The following is a 19,418-nucleotide window of genomic DNA, read 5'->3' as shown; positions in this document are numbered from 1 at the left end:
TGATGAATTACATTTTGAAAGAAATCAGCTGATGCCTCTGCTCACAAAAGGCATACAATTTTTTCATCATGGTATGTTACTGAGCCAAACCTATACAATATATTTGTTATTTATGCAAGTTTACAGAAGACCTTTCTCCCTAAGAAACAAGGAAAGGCTGCCATCTTTTGTTGAGTGCAATATAGCTATTTATTATATATTCTTACGTTTCTTTAAATAGCTTTTTGATTAAACCAGGGTATAAGCAGGAATCCTGAAGTCAAATGTAAAAACCTTTTAAGACCCTTTCCATACATTTTAAGACCTCATCGCCACTTGGAGTTCTAACCGGTTACCTTGGCGACCCACTTTACCTCACATTGACTATATACAGTATTGATTGTCCTTCCTCCTTATCTTCCAACCATTTGGACGCAGACTTGCATTTCCCCATAACGATGTTGCTTAGCAACCGGCGTAAACGGACCTTCGTGCTATCAAGCAGTGAGCGCGCGACGTCCTGTTCAGATGACGTCAAACCCAACGGGATGCCATCAATAAACTCCACAGAATCACACTACACACCTACGCCATGACTACATTCAGGCAGACTGTGGAATACAACCTCTCTGGACCATTTATATACTTATTGAAAACTAGCTGCAAAATGTAATACCTTGGAAAATGCCTTTTCATACTTTTTAATAGCCTTAATTTTCGCTAAATTGATTTATCAACTTTTAATACTTTGTAAGACCCCGCGGACCCCCTGTAAACATATTTAGTTGATCAATTTGTATTCATTTCTCAGATGACTGCGTGCAGATCTTTTTAAGCAAAGAGACAATTCAGAAATAAAAAGTTTAAAGTGGACCTATCATGCTATATTGGAAACATATATTGTTTGGCCATACCTATACAAAACATGTCTGTGAAGTTTTTTGCTTAAGATACCAAACAGTTCCCCCGTTGTAGCCATGCCTCATGCTGCTCAAACCCCTCTTCTGCAGCCCTGTTAGAGAAACACGGATTTTGGGTCCTTAGCTTGAAAAAAAGAGGAGGCGGAGCTAATGCCTGATCAGAATTCTACCGGAGCTAAAGTTAAATTCTGCTGTGATAAAACGCCATCCTGTTCTAAACCACATCAAGGATTATCTCTGAAACAGTATGGAGCTCAAAGGCTTTTCCTCTTGCGGGTTTATCACAAGGTGAGTTCCTTTCTTTATTTCCTGTTTTTTAAACACGTGCTCTCCAGTACAGGTTAGCTCTGAGTGTTAGCGAGGCTTGCTAATGTAAACAAAGACCAGATTACGTCCAAAACACGTCAAGCATTGTTTCTAATAGCAACTTTCTGTGGGTCTGCCGCCGATTTGACGTCAGATCTGTTGTACCCCCGTTTTTAGAGATTTGGGTACGGAGGAAAAGAGAGAGGGTTTTATTTTCTGACGCTGCGTGAGTTCCCCGACACACCGGGGACACATTGATGTATAAAAGACATCACAAAGTGCATTTTGCATGATAGGTCCCCTTTAAGACACACTAAAACAATAAGATAGTAAAGATAATGCTGCCTCACCTTGACGACCCAGTGAAGGTCACCGGCTGATCCTCCTGCTAACTGCGGACTGCTTGTGTCGTGCTGGAGATAAACAAAACTCAGTTAGACTTCGATTACATTTTAAATAAATTCAAAAACAAACATGTGCTCAGAGACAAAGGAGATGTTCAAGATAATGTTTGGGTGATGGGACAATTGTTAATTTAAGTCATCATAAAGTAGAGTTGAAACATTTTTAAAGCCTCTTCGGAATAAATAATATATTTTCATGTTTCTAATAAAAAAATTAATTCAAAATAAATATTATGTTTGCAGCACTATACTTACAAATGTAGGTGGAGGAACGGCCAAATGAAGGCTCTTGAGCGCCACCTCCAGGCCATTTTGAGCACAGGCAACCAACCGCAGCGCTATGAAGAATTGCTGCGAGGAACACAACGTGACGTAAATGTATTAATCAAACTCAACCGACGTATATAAAACAAGCAAATCCATTATGATGCAACTATTTACCTGTTTGTTAAGAGCACCTTTACGTTCAGAGTCTGCCAAATCCCAGATCTATGAACACACACACACACACACACACACACGAACTTTAACAAGATTAATATTAGGGATGGGAACGATTAATCGAATATTCTAAATTATTCAGGTATCGAATATGAGTTATGAATATTTGTATTGTAATTTCTTTTTTTGGGAGGGGTGCCTAAGTTGATTACATATTATCAAATGGAATAATTCAATGTACACGACAGTGCCATAGCTAAGTGTGTTAGGTCTTAAGGTGTGTTTTGCTCCGCTCACCGGTCCCTCACAGCGGGCAGAGCTGCAGCTGATCTCTCTCTCGCGTCCGGTTAGACTTCACTCGCGTTAATGTCCAAATCCATCAGATCTAGCTAGTTCTAGCCAATGATACGGCTGCTGCCCCTCCCTACACGCAGATCACGCAGACTCAACCCTCATCTTATGTCCAAATCCATCAGATCTAGCTAGTTCTAGCCAATGATACGGCTGCTGCCCCTCCCTACACGCAGATCACGCAGACTCAAACCTCATCTTATGCCCAAATCCGCAGTTACCCTGTTGCGAGATTCCGGCGCTAACAGTTCACGAGCGTGAGACACATTTGGCCACCGGGCCGTAGTTTGGACACCCCTGATATACAACAAACTAGAGATGTCCCGATCCGATCACGTGATCGGGGATCGGAGCCGATCACGTGATTTTCCAAAAATCGGGGATCGGTAGAAAAAAATCGGGGATCGGGATTTTTTATTTTTATAAAAAAAAAATTTTTATTTAATGTTACAAAACAAAAATGACCATGACAAAAAGTCATCCTGAGGACTTAGTTTTGGTTTAAAATTACACAACATCATGTATGTGTTGCTTCTTTTGGGCTTGTTTTCAGACCTGCTTATTCCTCTGAAAGCTGGCAACAGAGTGGACGCAGTGTCTAATAGTAGCAGTAAGCTAACGAGAGGCTACGTTCAGCTGGTGACTCGGGAGTCGGGACGGAGAAAATGTCAGGAGTTTGGAAGTATTATAAAATTGAAAGCGAAGGCAGTGTAACAGCCAGATGCAATGTTTGCAAGAAGGAGGTTCCGTGTGGTGGAAAGAACAGAGCTACGTTCAACACGACCAATCTAATATGCTACCTGAGAAACAAACAACAACACGGCGAGTACACAGCGGCCACTCGGGTAACGGCACTGAAACAACCGACACTTTCAGAGGCTTTCAAAAGGAAAGAGAAACTGCCCCAGAACAGAGAACAGGCCAACACAATAACAGCCAAGATAGCTGAACTCATCGCGTTGGATGACCAGCCGTTATCTGTTACCTTTTTGTTCTCTTAATGCATTGCATAAAGATCGGATCGGGAAAAATCGGTATCGGCAGATTGTCAAAATCAAATGATCGGAATCGGATCGGGAGCAAAAAAAGGTGATCGGGACATCCCTACAACAAACGGTTTGAATAGAAACAGCAGAGACAATAGAGACTAATGACGTTGCTCCGAGAGTCTTTGCTCACCTTCCCCAGGACCAAGTCTGCCAAACCCGACCTCTTCAGGAAGAGAGCAGCATCAGCGGCCGCCACCCGCCCACTGCCAGTCGGATCAACCTGTACACAAAAATAAACAAATAAATAACATTGCAAACACAGTAACTTGTAGTTTATTTACCGTGGATCTTCAACAGGTCGTCCTTAGATTTAATAATGTTTTGAAAGAGTTTCTTAAATGTTAAATAAGTCTGAAAATACAGTTCAATCATTTCTTATGTTTATATAAATATTGTTATTCTATTTTTATTTAATTCTACCTTATATTTGACATTTACTTTAATGTTTTATGTGTATATGAATAATTATATTTTATTATATATATATATTTCACATTGTTACTTTAACTTTGTGTGTTTACTTAAAGGTCACCTATCATGTTATTTTTAGGCAATAGCACAGGTCTCAGATATATACAAATATATAAACAACATGTTTATGAAGTGTTTTGCTCAAAATACCAAACAGATCATTCTAGCCATGCCTCATGTCCCTCTATTTCACTTCCTGTTTCTAAAGTGCTGATTTGGGTATAAAGCTTTAAAAAGTAGGGGGCGGAGCTCATGCGGGACCCGGCAGCTACCGTCTAAACTAAATGCTGCCGTGATGAAACGCCATATCATGGATTATCAAGGATCTGAAACAGTCTGGAGCCAAAGGGCTTTCTCTCTTGCCGGTTCACCACAAGGGTGAGGTTCCTTTCTACTTCCTGCTTCTTCACACACATGGCTCTCCAGTGCAGGTTAGCTCTGAGTGTTAGCGATGCTAATGTAAACAACCGACCATATTACGTCCAAAACAGTCGGGCATTGTTTCTGATAGCAACGTTTCTGATTGGGCCGTGGGTCACATTTCAGATATTACGTCAAATCGGACGCAAATCTGGATCAGCTCCGTTGTTCCCCGTTTTTAGAGATTTGAGTACGGAGGAAAAGAGAGAGGGTTTTATTTCCTGACGCTGCGTGAGTTCCCCGACACACCGGGGACACATGTTGATGGTCCCCTTTAAGATAATATATTTTTATATTTTAAAATATTTAATTTCAAAATGGAGGACCTGGCACAAAACCCAATTTCCCCCGGGATAAACAAGTTTTATGATTCTGAATAAATCCAACATATTATTAGCATTATAATTATTGCTATTAGCATTAGCAAAAATGTATTTGCACAACCTAAATGATAGTCTACCAGCTAGCTTTGAGTCTAGTGTAATACCCATGGATGTATAATAAGAACTGGATACAGCGTCGGAGGCGGGTTCTCGTTCTTTCCTATGAGAGCTGCTCATTGGCGCATGAGGACAAAATGGCCCAACTTTTGAGAGAGCGTAACATCACAGATTACCCATCATGCCTATCTGTCAGAGCAGAAGTACCAAGCCCCCAGGAAGTGCGCCGGACTCTGAGGAAAATATTCGTTGTGTCCAAACGGCGCTACTGCAACTTCCGTATCAGTCCGTGACGTCACTGGTCCCAGAAAGACTTTTTCCATTGACTAACATTGGGAAAGAGACGTCTGTAAATCACTGGATATATTTTTTTTAACTAAATAAAATACCCAGTATGAACATTTGTATAGCCCTTATTAAAAACGGTAGGTCCTCAAGTTGTAAAATGTGCTAATAACGTTATTCTGAGAGTTATTTTCCTCGGCATTATGAACGCGCATCTGAGTGGGAGCTCAGGGGGCGGGGCTTAAGGGGCAACTCTACTGCGCATGCTCTATGAGCGCACATACGGGTACTTCTGCTCTGACAGCTAGGCATGCTGGGTAATCTGTGACGTTTCGCTCTCTCGAAAGTTGGGAGATTTTGTCCTCATGCGCCAATGAGCAGCTCTCATAGGAAAGAACGAGACTCCGCCTCCCACGCTGTATCCAGTTCTTATTATACATCCATGAGAAGAACCCGTATGTGCGCTCACAGAGCATGCGCCCCTTAAGCCCCGCCCCCCGAGCTCCGACTCTCGGCTCAGTAGAATGAATGGAGACAGAAAATAAATCTAGATTCGGCTTTTAGTGCATTTTACAACTTTAAGGACCTAATGATTATAATAAGGGCTATAAGAGTGTTCATACTGGGTAGTTTATTTAGTTTAAAAAAAGTATCCGCTGATTTACAGACGTCTCTTTCCCCATGTTAGTCAATGGGGAAAAGTCTTTCTGGGCCCAGTGACGACACGGACTGATACGGAAGTTGTAGTACCGCCGTTTGGACACAACGAATATTTTCATCAGAGTCCGGCGCACTTCCTGGGGGCTAGGTAATACCGTTAGCTAGCAAAGCAATGCTAAATCCCTGAACATGGTACCGCAATTAATGCATATCATATTAATATGTGTGCATTGTATGCCTCACAGAAAGGTTTTGTATACATGACACCCTACATGGCCAACCTATGTGTTATTGAACGTCTGGTATGCAATTAAATTGTATACATCGGTCCCTGCTTTGTGTCTCTTTCAGCTGAGGGTTCCTTGGTTTGAATAAGATCTGAAAACATCAGTAACCCATCTCTGCAGCTGAGACAAATAGCTTCAGACTACAACGCTGAAAACATTTTGAATGTGAGAAAGAGAGAGGCAAATAAAGAACTAATGAAAACTGTGGGGTTTGCTCTGTTGGACGGAGGAGTCTCTGAGTCTCGTGAATCAATACTGATAATAAACCCGAGCTTTTTTCTCAGCTAGCTTGCTATTGGATCTGTTGAAAGTCTTTCATGAGGCTCAAAGGGAGCTCCCCCGACATGCCGAGCAAACGGAAACATTATTAATTCAGAGAGACACTTCTGTAGTGGACACAGAAGCACACCACATTTCATTTAAGCTGCTTGAGCTAGTTTTAGGCTCAGTGCACCAACATGACAAATAACATTATTTCAATACAATTATTTCTCCCACAATTGTTTATTTTTTAACTCCAGCCAGTTACGTTATCTTAAAATGATGATATAGCAATGTTGTCACTGTCTGCCTATTATTTATTGTCCACACTTTTAACCAGAGCTAACTTGTATAACGTATATAGTATCCTTTGTTTATATATTGGAAGTGGGAGGCTGTGGCTCAGTGGATAGTGCGCTGAACTTCGAATCAGGGGATAGCAAGTTCGAGTCCCACTGCAGTCAGCATGTCGTTGGGTCCCTGAGACACTTCACCCCAAATTGCTCCTGTGGGGATTGTCCACAGCATTGAGTATGTAAGTCGATTTGGATAAAAGCGTCTAACAAGTGAAATATAATAATATATATATATATATATATATATATATATAAATCTATTTTAAGTAGTAGTTTGAGCTAGTAAAGAGTATTGTTACTTTTTCCTGTATATTTTGTATTGTGAATACTATAGATACTCTTTAAATATATACTGTTTTATTTTATATTTTATTAACTCAACAGCGTGTGCACTGCCTTGTTTACAAATGGCTGTTCAAAACCTTTTTCCAATTTGGAATCAATAAAGTATATCTAATCTAATTTATGTGAACTAAGAAATAAAAAATCAGTTTAGGCTACAAATAATATTCTGTATGGGAAGGTTTGAATATATTTGAGGTGCTAGCTTAGGTATTGCAGGTACACAATACAAATAATGTGTACCGTACTTTTTGGACTATAAGCCGCGACTTTTTCCCCCATTTTTTTTGTACAGCCAACGGCCACTAGGGAACCTCCTACATCTATGGATTTTACAGGTAAAATTAACCACCTTAACACTATGGGCTCTAGGACCGGTCCGCGCCCGCCACCTTTAAGCGGCGGGCTCCAGCAGGAAAAGCTGGAGGCCGGAAAAGAGTGAGACAGGTAGCGCGCCAAAGTAAAGTGGAACCGAGAGACAGAACGAGAGCAAGACAGGCGGACAATTTAGCTGCTGCGGCTTATATGCAGGTGCGCTTCATAGTCCGAAAAGTACGGTACATGATTTTTCTTGTCTTATCTTTCATATAGAGTTAAGGAGGATTAGTTATGACTATGATAATAACTAATGGGGATCCTAAATACAATATTAAGTATGTGAAAGACATACAATAGTATAAAAGACAACATCGCTGTTGTGTGTGTGTGTCTGTCTGTCTGTCTGTCTCTCCCTCCCTCCCCCTCTGATTATCTCCCTCAGGTGCAGCCTCTCCCTCAGGTGCAGCCTCTCCCTCAGGTGCAGCCTCTCCCTCTAGTCCAGGAGGGAACGTAACAATCGCAATCATAAATAAACATTTTTTATCTGGGGAAGATATATTTGCTTACCTGTCGATAGTATTTGTCATAGATGGGATTTCCAGTGGAAAGCTGTAAAGAAAGGGTCAAATACAACATGTGAGTTTACAGAATGATTCAAACATTTCTCCAACCCTTAAATTGAACCTTTAAAATAGTCCTCGAGAATAAACTTGTTCTTTATTATGCTTTCTCAGTTCTGGCAACACGTGTTCGCTGGCTTCAGAAAGCGAGTTCCTTTCCGAACCGATGCAGCTGTCAGGAAAAAGTAAAAGCCTGATCTGTTACAGATGGCGGCCGCAGACACACGGGCTTTAACCAATATGTTCATAACTCAGCGTTTCATCGTGTGTAAAACAGCTGTATTATTTGTCAATGACCCAAAACATCTGGCAAGGAGAAATGAACACAGTGACTTTGATCACTGCTCAGACACAAAGGGACATATGCAGTTTACTGAGCCAGAGAATAAGACTTGTAATACAGAAATACAACAGTTTTTAGGGCTGCTCGATTATGGCAAAAATCATAATCTCGATTATTTGGGTCAATAATGAATTGCGATTATTCATTGACTTTGAAAACATCCATTCATTGGAGAATTTTTTTTTTCAACAGTACGTTTTTAACAGTTGATTACCCTGAACTTTAAGTAGAATTCAACTGAAAAACAAAAAAAAATTGGGGGGGAAAAGTAAGAATAATAATAAAAAAATAATCGTTTTATTTTTATTACGTTGTTTTCGTAATCGTTGCAAGCCATAATCGTAATCGCGATTAAAAATACGATTAATTGAGCAGCCCTAGTTTGCACAATGATTAAAGAGCCAACCGTCAGGTCGGATGAAGCATTGAAAGAACACCAGACAGGATAATTGCGTTTACTAGAACTGCAACGATTACCGTACTTTTCGGACTATAAGCCGCGACTTTTTCCCCCCATTTTCTTTGTACAGCTAACGGCCACTAGGGAACCTCCTAAATCTATGGATTTTACAGGTAAAATTAACCACCTTTAACCCTATGGGCTCTAGGACCGGTCCGCGCCCTCTAAGCGGCGGGCTCCAGCAGGAAAAGCTGGAGGCCGGAAAAGAGTGAGACAGGTAGCGCGCCAAAAGTGAAAGTGGAACCGAGAGACAGAACGAGAGCAAGACAGACGGACAATTTAGCTGCTGCGGCTTATATGCAGGTGCGCTTTATAGTCCGAGAAGTACCGGTAATCAAATCAACTCAATGTGATCGACAGAAAAACAGTATTGTATTTGATAAGTATTGTTGTAAGGAATTGCTTGTTGTAAAATAGCAGAAAAAGCTTAAATATGTGGATTTTCTTGATTTCTCCGTTTTATATTTATATTAAAACTGAATATTTTAACAAAACAAGACATTTTATATTCCAGAAGACTTGAGGAGAACATGATATATAAAATGAATTGATCATGAAAGCAATCAAAACTTCAGATTCGGCTGGCACCATATTTTTCTTTGCCTTTTTTCTTTAATAATATGTCTATTCTTTTTTGGAGATAAAACAGCTGATCTTGAATTGAACTGAAACACAACAAGTTGAGAAAAAGGTCACGAGTTTCCAGCGCCATAGATGACAAACTCTGCCCACCCCAGATACATTTAACCGGTAAATGTTTTACTGGTTAGTCGATTTGTCAAAGCTGTCTTCAAATAATGTTCTCAATCAATGAATCGTCTCCGCACTAGCTACATAATACCACTCATGATTCCTTTGGCCAAGATGAGCACATCAAGCGTTTCACATGACCATACATTAAACATCCGAGTCAACATGACACAGAAGCTAAACCGCAGAGAGACTTCAAGATATCGTCTACATTTCAAGAGGCGACTGATGGTCAGCGTCAGACACTTTAACGACAGGGCGTCACTCCACAGACAACAGCTAAAGTTGCCTTCTGTCATATCCTCTCTCAACACCCCCCTTTCCGGTGTTCATACGTCCACTGCTGTGCCGAACAGGAAAGGAAGCAGCAGTTCCTTCTCCATATAGCTCAATCTGACAATCGGTTTGTTTTGCTATTAAATCGACAGGTGCAGCAAAAGAGGAAACGAGTGGACGGTAGTTGTCGGAGTTGTGAGTCAACAGGAGGGGAGTGGCCATTTCAACCAGGGCATAAAGCTCTTGTTGCATCACAGAGACAAAAATTAGCATGTGCAGGGGTAGACATTAAGGGTAAAATGCCACTGGCCCGGAGCATTCGTCCAAAAAAAATCGACTTCAAATTAAGAAAATTAACACATTTATTGCTATAGTAATTTATGCACTAACTACATTACTACTTGTAGCCTACAACAACATTTGAATCATCAGTTCTTCCTCATTTCCCTCAATTGTTCATATTTGGTTTATTAAAATAATGATATTGTGGTCATTGTTAAAAATGTCTGCTATTATGAGTATTATTATTTGTATAATGCGCTTTCTGCCTTCCTGTCATTAGGAGTTAGACATGTAATGGCTATAGATTAGATTCTTCATTATCCTAAACTGCTGGGACATTTCCCTAAAGCCAATACCTTTATAGTGTCTACTCTTCACTTACTGTCAGCATATCGGCATTGATGTACAGAGCCGACTAAAGAAGACCTTGTTTATCATACGTAGCATCATATTGAGAGGTGCAGTGACGCGTCCTAAAACCAGGAAGTAAGCTGCTGGTTCCCTCCACAAAAAGCAACGGGATTTCTCCACAGGGTTTTGGAAAATAGCTGGAAATAAGGTCTGTGGAAAACTAACCTGTTTGATAAATGCACGTTTTGTTCAGCCGGATAATCTCCACATGTCTACCCTACTTTTATAATTTTCGAATCATAAATCTAATCGATAGATTATAAAAGGGTTTTAGGACGCGTCACTGCAGCCACTAGAAGCCAACTCCATCGATCAAGCTGGCTGGCTGTCACTCTCCTTTAACTCCTCCGGTGACTTTCTTTTATTTGAAGATTGTTTTTTGCCCGGCACGTTACCGGTTACCGCTGGTATTAAAAACATTTTGGCGAATGGTAAGGTGGCGCGATAGTCTGACAGCTGTTTGCTTTTCACCCAACAACGACAACCGCCTCACGGAACGCTATGTTGTAGCGTTAATAAACGAAACAATTTAACTAAATTGCTAGTCAAAATACCAATACCACAGACAATTTTTTTAAAGCAATATTTTTAGTGGCCCGAGCGGGCAAGTGGAAAGTACGTTATGCTGGCCCGGGGTGTCTAAATAGTGCTTCCGGGCCAGCGGGCCATTTATAATGTCGAGCCCTGATGTGTGAAATATTTCCATCGTGTAAAAACCAGGGTGTCGCAAAGACGGAGCTAAGAAGAAGACTCACGCAAAAATACAGCATTAGTCATCTGTCAGCTTTGTCAACTGCTAATACAACGAGATGACCTTCTACACACACACACTTATCTTTCTCTGGCCAATGCAACTTATTTTTCTGCGAGAGACAATCGTGTCCCTGGAACTGTTGGCGGCTGGAACAGTGTCGTCATTGTACTGGTGACTATTTAAATGAGCGTTGCAAAAACACTCCTCAATCATATGGCGAGCCCATAGGCAGCAGACGGGAAGATAGTGCAGAGGTTCACACAATATGTAGAAGTTACACAATATTTAGATGAATTATTGACACTGGGAAATTATTATTTACATTGTGTTGAGATTTCTGATATTGTAATGTCATAGGGTTTGTCTTTTCCTGGTTTTGAAGGCTGTTAATATTCTGTATTTACTAGAAAGCAATTTATACGATTCTACAATGCTATTAAAAGGCTGCTATTTTTAGTTCCACTACTTGATACTGTTAAATAACACTTTGCAATACATACTCTTTCTATGTATTATGTGCCTGCTATTTCAGTACTGACTGCTTATCTTTCTTTCTACTTCAATGTGTACTAATTTATTTATTTAATCTTGTATTTATCTGCAGTCCCCTTTGCTGTAACAACTCAAATGTCCCCGCTATAGGACGAGGAAAGGATTGCTTTTTTCTGTTCTCGCCACTCTATTATTTGCTTTCACCCATTCAATCATTATATCCAGATTATTGATGATTACAATCTTAGTCTGGCCCTTGCCTGAGACCAATTTGCCATGGGAGACCCAACCAGGAAACCAAGGTTCCAGACACACAGCCCCAGGTTCATCAGGGCACAAAACCTCTTACCACGGTAAGGTGCTGGTTCTTCAGAGAGAAAGTGAATCCATACAACAATATTATCAGGAGCTTAATTTAATCTTGAAATGTAAAACATAGTCGGTCGGCACTCTGGTGGCAGACGTTTAAAAAGTGGTATCGAGTCATCTGTGGTTAAAACAGAAAGGAACAAAGCTTGAAGTTTAGGAAAACCACTATCTCATTAAGGAAGCATAAGCATAATATGTACATTTTCTTTAATATCAGCTCAAAGGAGTTAAATAAATATAATCCAAACATCACCAATGTCCTATTGATAGATCTAAGAGCTCGTAGTGACTCACCTGCTTGACGTTCTGTCGGTCAGACGGAGGGATCATCTCCGGGGAAAGGCTCTGCGGAGGCTCCAGTCCCGTCGTCAGCCGTTGAGTGATCAGATGAAGCGCCAGAGCAAACTGCTCCCGGGTCAGTTTCCCGATGTCTCCGATGTCACAAAGCTCCCTGAGAGAGAGAGAGAGAGAGAGAGAGAGAGAGAGAGAGAGAGAGAGAGAGAGAGAGAGAGAGAGAGAGAGAGAGAGAGAGAGAGAGAGAGAACAACACACACACACACACAGACAGACAGACAGAGAGAAGTGGGTTACATAAAAGAGAAACAATTGACACCCCAGGCAACAACTATTGGAGATAGTTGACCGATCGTTGTGTTCATCGTGTGCCGTTTCAACACGCTATGAAGACCTCATGCTGCACCGATATCAACTCGAGCGACATCATTTGTCTTTAGATTAATTGACAATTTATGTTTCTTTACTCTTTGCAACTCCAATCATAAGTGAACTGTAAGTTTCTACTGTGGACATTTGAAACACAGCACGTGATTTAACAATTCCTGAATGCCAACTAAATCTATTCTGGCAACTGATTTTCTTCAAATGAATTTCTATTCTATTTTGTATGTATCGCATGTTTTAGGCAAATATATATTAACTCAGACTACAATAAACTAAGTGCTACTTTTTTGCTGACAAAAATGCAGGGGCTCTGCTTTTTGTTTGGTTGTCGATGTCCTGTTTGTGAGCATGTTAAATGTATTTTTAATGAGGCATCAGTCATTTCTAATGCACATTTTTACAGTCAGTCAAAATGAACATAAATTACCCAAGCAGCGTGTGCCTCAATCACAGTTTAATTCTAAGTAGGAAGTGTTTTATAATATTTAAGGATGGACCAGATGTGAAACTTTTCGAGAACAATTCCCCAACATACGGCTTTTCTTTTCACACAACAACCTATCCCGTACAAAACGTTATGGCTTTTTAAGTGTCTTCGGTCGTCAGAAAAAGTCTTATTTGCTGCCCAAGAGATCTGCCGTCCCTACTTACCAGATCCGTGCGAGTGTGGCGGAGGGAAGCCCGGTTTTGAGGAAGATGTCTCTGACTTCAGGTCCCGACACGAGGCCGTCCATGTCCCCGTCTGTTTTGCTGAACAGCTCATCGTACTTAGCTTTTTCTGCCGTCGACACCACCCACTGCACAGGCAACAAAACACACTTTCAATCAGCACCTCCAGATTTCATTAGATTCCTTTATTGTCACGACACAGATTATTCCAAGCATTCCCAATGGTGCAATCCACACATAACAGCCAGTATATTTAATATATACTGTTATAAAGCGACATAATTGGACCTATGATACATCGAACAGTACGCTTATAAAACAGTACAACATACAAATACAAGAACAACCTACGACGTAACCCCTAACTCAGGACTCACCTTCACACTGTCCCCCTTCTTGATCTTTTTCTTAAAGACGCAGTGAGCTAAGCAATTTGAAATCATTATGAATGTGTGTTGTTGAAGCTAAGAGGCAGTGTTTGAGGCGGTGCATGCAGAGGAGAGTCGGGTCTGATACTCACAGGGGAGGCGGCTGGTGTTGGGGCGGGAGCTGGGGCGGGAGCTGGAGCGGGAGCTGGGGCGGGAGCTGGGGTGGGTCTTGGGGGCGGGGGCAGGGCCTTAGAGGCAGTGTGGGCGGAGCGACTGTCTTTGACGGAGGGGGGCGAGGGTAACAGGGGCATCACGGGGGGCACAGAGGGCTTTTTCCTCTTGGAGGGAGGAACCAGGGGGGGTGGAAGGGACATGGGAACAGGCTCGCCCTCCAGGGCTCTGTACACCAGATACATGGCCTGGGAAAGGGCAACAAAAATCAATTAGGAAACGCAATTGCCAATAAAAACATCCTGTGGTTTTAACAGCCTTACTAACACTGGTTTAACATGTCTTACTTGTTTCAATCAGAATGTTTTTATTCTTAAAAGATCATACACATATCACTGGTTGACTGTAACTACAACATACATTTACTTGAGTTACTTTTATGTTACTTGAGTGTTTTTCAATCAATGCTAAATTACATTTCAACCAATAGTTGGCAGTATAAATAGTAATGAAAGTTAGCTCAACTTGCACAATTAAAATGATATACACATTAATGGATTACTAGTATAATCATATAATATATCTTATTTCTGAATAATAAGCACTTTTAGCTTTGGTACTTTAAGTATTTTTCATACTTTAACTTTTATTAATGTTACATTTTGAATTCAGGACTTATACTTGTAACAAAGTGGTACAATAACTTTTAATTAAGTAGAATATCTAAGTATTTCTGCACACAATATAAATACACGTGTGCCCAAAATCATATTTCTGGAAAGCATAATTAGATAATATAAATTAAATAACAACACGGTTTTTGTATTTCTGTGTGAATTAAATACTTGAAAAATAAAGATAAATAAATTAAATTAAGAACAAAAAAGCCGAATAAAGAAAACAATTTAAAGTGGAGTCAGAGAGAAAAAATATATAGATATGTACAATATACACATCGTTTGTTAATCGCATTAAACTGGGTAGTGATGTTAAGTCTTACATTTATAATCCCCTCAAAATATCAGATGTTTTGAGAAACTTAAATTAGTATGTGCTTGTTCTTATCAATTGAGACGTTGTGACACAATATCTCCATTTATGATCAGAATATTTAATATCTCTTAAAGGTAGGGTAGGTAAGAATGGAGAAACCAGCTGGAGTGCGCTAGAATTTGAAAGTACGCACCCTTCCTTCAGACTTCCTCACAGAGCCCCTCCTCCAACACACACGAACGCGCACATGACCAATGAGGGCACGAGATAAGTCTGTGCCCCGATGGAAGGCTGACAGGCAGGTAGGCCTCCAGTTACTTTAGCCGGCTCAGATGATTGGTTGTACTTTCTACAGCGCCACGGCTTCCACAGATTACATGTTTTAATGTATTTATCGTCAAAGCATTTCATGTATTCATTGCTATCGGGATGTTAAGAGCATTCCATGGAATATAACAACACGTGTTTCTGAAGTGAATTACCTACCCCACCTTTAACAGCACGTAATCTTTTTTTCCATAATTTTAAACTTTTCAATTTGTATTTATGACTTTCTTTACATAATGTTACTGTTGCTTTTTATGAAAAATAACAGTGTAACTATTATCTGTAAACCTAAGGCTAAATAGATTGGTTGTCATAGCAATGCTTAGCAACAGCATTACCTACCCCACCTTTAACAAACAGCGTACACTGAAACTAAGTGACTGAAACTCTTTATTGGTTTCTTTCCGCTTCGATATTCAACTCAACTCTTACCACAGAAAATTCGTCTCTGTCCAACATGCCGTCCCTGTCGATGTCACTGAGCTCCCACACCTTCAAAAAAAACCACACACACACACGCACAGCATTACAAACTTTATGTCCCATGTAAGCACTGACTCAAAACCTAATCTCACTTCCACTTTTTTTCATTTTCTGGATATTTAAATTAGCTAGTTCAAGCTTTTTTTGAAAACCACCTGCCTCAATTCACTTCCTGTTTTTCTTTTTTTAAAGCATAGGGTTTTTTTCTTTAGCTTTGTCAGTTTCCTCTGTCTATAGATTGTAAACGAAAGTCCAGTTTTAGGATCGTACCCGGCCCAGGATGTCCACTGGCAGCTTGGAGTTGAGCAGGACGGGTTTGACTTTGTCTCCCGTTAAAATCCCTCCTGATGGACCCAGACTTTCAAAGATGGCGTCAAACTTCATCTTCTCCTCAGGCTGGAACAAGAAAACAGATTAGAGACGGAGGGTTCAAAACACGGGGCAGAAACTAAAGATAAAAAAACAGAATGATGAATTACATTTTGAAAGAAATCAGCTGATGCCTCTGCTCACAAAAGGCATACAATTTTTTCATCATGGTATGTTACTGAGCCAAACCTATACAATATATTTGTTATTTATGCAAGTTTACAGAAGACCTTTCTCCCTAAGAAACAAGGAAAGGCTGCCATCTTTTGTTGAGTGCAATATAGCTATTTATTATATATTCTTACGTTTCTTTAAATAGCTTTTTGATTAAACCAGGGTATAAGCAGGAATCCTGAAGTCAAATGTAAAACCTTTTAAAGACCCTTTCCATACATTTTAAGACCTCATCGCCACTTGGAGTTCTAACCGGTTACCTTGGCGACCCACTTTACCTCACATTGACTATATACAGTATTGATTGTCCTTCCTCCTTATCTTCCAACCATTTGGACGCAGACTTGCATTTCCCCATAAACGATGTTGCCTTAGCAACCGGGGTAACCGGACCCTTCGTGCTATCAAGCAGTGAGCGCGCGACGTTCTGTTCAGATGACGTCAAACCCAACGGGATGCCTCAATGAAACTCCACAGAATCACACTACACACCTACGCCCATGACTACATCAGGCAGACTGTGGAATACAACCTCTCTGGACCATTCTATATACTTATGAAAACACTAGCTGCAAAACTGTAATACCTTGGAAAATGCCTTTTCATACTTTTTTAATAGCCTTAACTTTTTCGTAAATTGATTTATCAACTTTTAATACCCTTTGTAAGACCCCGCGGCACCCCCTGTAAACATATTTAGTTGATCAATTTGTATTCATTTCTCAGATGACTGCGTGCAGATCTTTTTAAGCAAAAGAGACAATCCGAAATAAAAGTTAAATGTGACCTATATGCTATATTGGCAAACATATATTGTTTGGCCATACCTATACAAAACATGTCTGTGAAGTTTTTTTGCTTAAGATACCAAACAGTTCCCCCGTTGTAGCCATGCCTCATGCTGCTCAAACCCCTCTTCTGCAGCCCTGTTAGAGAAACACGGATTTTGGGTCCTTAGCTGAAAAAAAGAGGAGGCGGAGCTAATGCCTGATCAGAATTCTACCGGAGCTAAAGTTAAATTCTGCTGTGATAAAACGCCATCCTGTTTCTAAACCACATCAAGGATTATCTCTGAAACAGTATGGAGCTCAAAGGCTTTTCCTCTTGCGGGTTTATCACAAGGTGAGTTCCTTTCTTTATTTCCTGTTTTTTAAACACGTGCTCTCCAGTACAGGTTAGCTCTGAGTGTTAGCGAGGCTTGCTAATGTAAACAAAGACCAGATTACGTCCAAAACACGTCAAGCATTGTTTCTAATAGCAACTTTCTGTGGTCTGCCGCCGATTTGACGTCAGATCTGTTGTACCCCCGTTTTTTAGAGATTTGGGTACGGAGGAAAAGAGAGAGGGTTTTATTTTATGGACGCTGCGTGAGTTCCCCGACACACCGGGGACACATTGATGTATAAAAGACATCACAAAGTGCATTTTGCATGATAGGTCCCCTTTAAGACACACTAAAACAATAAGATAGTAAAGATAATGCTGCCTCACCTTGACGACCCAGTGAAGGTCACCGGCTGATCCTCCTGCTAACTGCGGACTGCTTGTGTCGTGCTGGAGATAAACAAAACTCAGTTAGACTTCGATTACATTTTAAATAAATTCAAAAACAAACATGTGCTCAGAGACAAAGGAGATGTTCAAGATAATGTTTGGGTGATGGGACAATTGTTAATTTAAGTCATCATAAAGTAGAGTTGAAACATTTTTTAAAGCCTCTTCGGAATAAATAATATATTTTTCAATGTTCTAATAAAAAAATTAATTCAAAATAAATTATTATGTTTGCAGCACTATACTTACCAAATGTAGGTGGAGGAACGGCCAAAATGAAGGCTCTTGAGCGCCACCTCCAGGCCATTTTGAGCACAGGCAAACCAACCGCAGCGCTATGAAGAATTGCTGCGAGGAACACAACGTGACGTAAATGTATTAATCAAACTCAACCGACGTATATAAAACAAAGCAAATCCATTATGATGCAACTATTTACCTGTTTGTTAAGAGCACCTTTACGTTCAGAGTCTGCCAAATCCCAGATCTATGAACACACACACACACACACACACACACGAACTTTAACAAGATTAATATTAGGGATGGGAACGATTAATCGAATATTCTAAATTATTCAGGTATCGAATATGAGTTATGAATATTTTGTATTGTAATTCTTTTTTTTGGGAGGGGTGCCTAAGTTGATTACATATTATCAAATGGAATAATTCAATGTACACGACAGTGCCATAGCTAAGTGTGTTAGGTCTTAAGGTGTGTTTTGCTCCGCTCAACCGGTCCCTCACAGCGGGCAGAGCTGCAGCTGATCTCTCTCTCGCGTTCCGGTTAGACTTCACCTCGCGTTAATGTCCAAATCCATCAGATCTAGCTAGTTCTAGCCAATGATACGGCTGCTGCCCCTCCCTACACGCAGATCACGCAGGACTCAACCCTCATCTTATGTCCAAATCCATCAGATCTAGCTAGTTCTAGCCAATGATACGGCTGCTGCCCCTCCCTACACGCAGATCACGCAGACTCAAACCTCATCTTATGCCCAAATCCGCAGTTTACCCTGTTGCGAGATTCCGGCGCTAACAGTTCACGAGCGTGAGACACATTTGGCCACCGGGCCGTAGTTTGGACACCCCTGATATACAACAAACTAGAGATGTCCCGATCCGATCACGTGATCGGGGATCGGAGCCGATCACGTGATTTTCCAAAAATCGGGGATCGGTAGAAAAAAATCGGGGATCGGGATTTTTTATTTTATAAAAAAAAAATTTTTATTTAATGTTACAAAACAAAATGACCATGACAAAAAGTCATCCTGAGGACTTAGTTTTGGTTTAAAATTACACAACATCATGTATGTGTTGCTTCTTTTGGGCTTGTTTTTCAGACCTGCTTATTCTCTGAAAGCTGGCAACAGAGTGGACGCAGTGTCTAATAGTAGCAGTAAGCTAACGAGAGGCTACGTTCAGCTGGTGACTCGGAGTCGGGACGGAGAAAATGTCAGGAGTTTGGAAGTATTATAAAATTGAAAGCGAAGGCAGTGTAACAGCCAGATGCAATGTTTGCAAGAAGGAGGTTCCGTGTGGTGGAAAGAACAGAGCTACGTTCAACACGACCAATC

At 40.6% G+C, this 19,418-nt stretch overlaps 2 protein-coding genes across 3 annotated transcripts in view; both read right to left on the bottom strand.

Moving 5' to 3' along the window:
• Window positions 1-1,886, bottom strand: part of eps15 (epidermal growth factor receptor pathway substrate 15) — a 38,361-nt gene extending 36,475 nt beyond the window's left edge. For both annotated transcript variants that reach the window (XM_071202816.1, XM_034082064.2), the window contains exons 1-2: window positions 1,865-1,886; window positions 1,556-1,618 (exon numbers count right to left, since the gene is read on the bottom strand). The gene's annotated coding sequence lies outside the window, so the exon portion shown is untranslated. The remainder of the gene's footprint in view (window positions 1-1,555; window positions 1,619-1,864) is intronic.
• Window positions 971-18,325, bottom strand: LOC117445482 (epidermal growth factor receptor substrate 15-like). Its single transcript, XM_071202967.1, has 14 exons — window positions 18,276-18,325; window positions 18,087-18,184; window positions 17,774-17,836; window positions 16,010-16,135; window positions 15,689-15,748; window positions 13,918-14,184; window positions 13,380-13,525; window positions 12,342-12,498; window positions 12,129-12,165; window positions 11,939-12,045; window positions 3,581-3,670; window positions 1,865-1,960; window positions 1,556-1,618; window positions 971-991 (listed from the first exon to the last, which is right to left on the bottom strand). The coding sequence occupies exons 2-14, from the start codon at window positions 18,141-18,143 to the stop codon at window positions 971-973; spliced, it is 1,290 nt and encodes a 429-aa protein (XP_071059068.1). The 5' UTR covers window positions 18,144-18,184; window positions 18,276-18,325.
• Window positions 18,326-19,418: the final 1,093 nt, after the last annotated feature.

The sequence above is a fragment of the Pseudochaenichthys georgianus genome, chromosome 4 (genome assembly GCF_902827115.2).
Source record: "Pseudochaenichthys georgianus chromosome 4, fPseGeo1.2, whole genome shotgun sequence".
Lineage (NCBI taxonomy): Eukaryota > Metazoa > Chordata > Actinopteri > Perciformes > Channichthyidae > Pseudochaenichthys > Pseudochaenichthys georgianus.
The sequence above is the reverse complement of the archived record's forward strand: the minus strand, read 5'-3'. Positions and strand labels throughout refer to the sequence as shown.

Bases quoted from the DNA above. Each gene is read 5' to 3' on its own strand.
- LOC117445482 (XM_071202967.1), bottom strand. From the start codon at position 18,143: ATGGCCTGGAGGTGGCGCTCAAGAGCCTTCATTTTGGCCGTTCCTCCA. The intron at 15,749-16,009 runs GTACGATCCTAA...TTTTTTTTGAAG, and splicing joins CAGTGGACATCCTGGGCCGG to GTGTGGGAGCTCAGTGACAT. The intron at 1,619-1,864 runs GTAAGTATAGTG...GTTTATCTCCAG, and splicing joins CCGTTCCTCCACCTACATTT to CACGACACAAGCAGTCCGCA.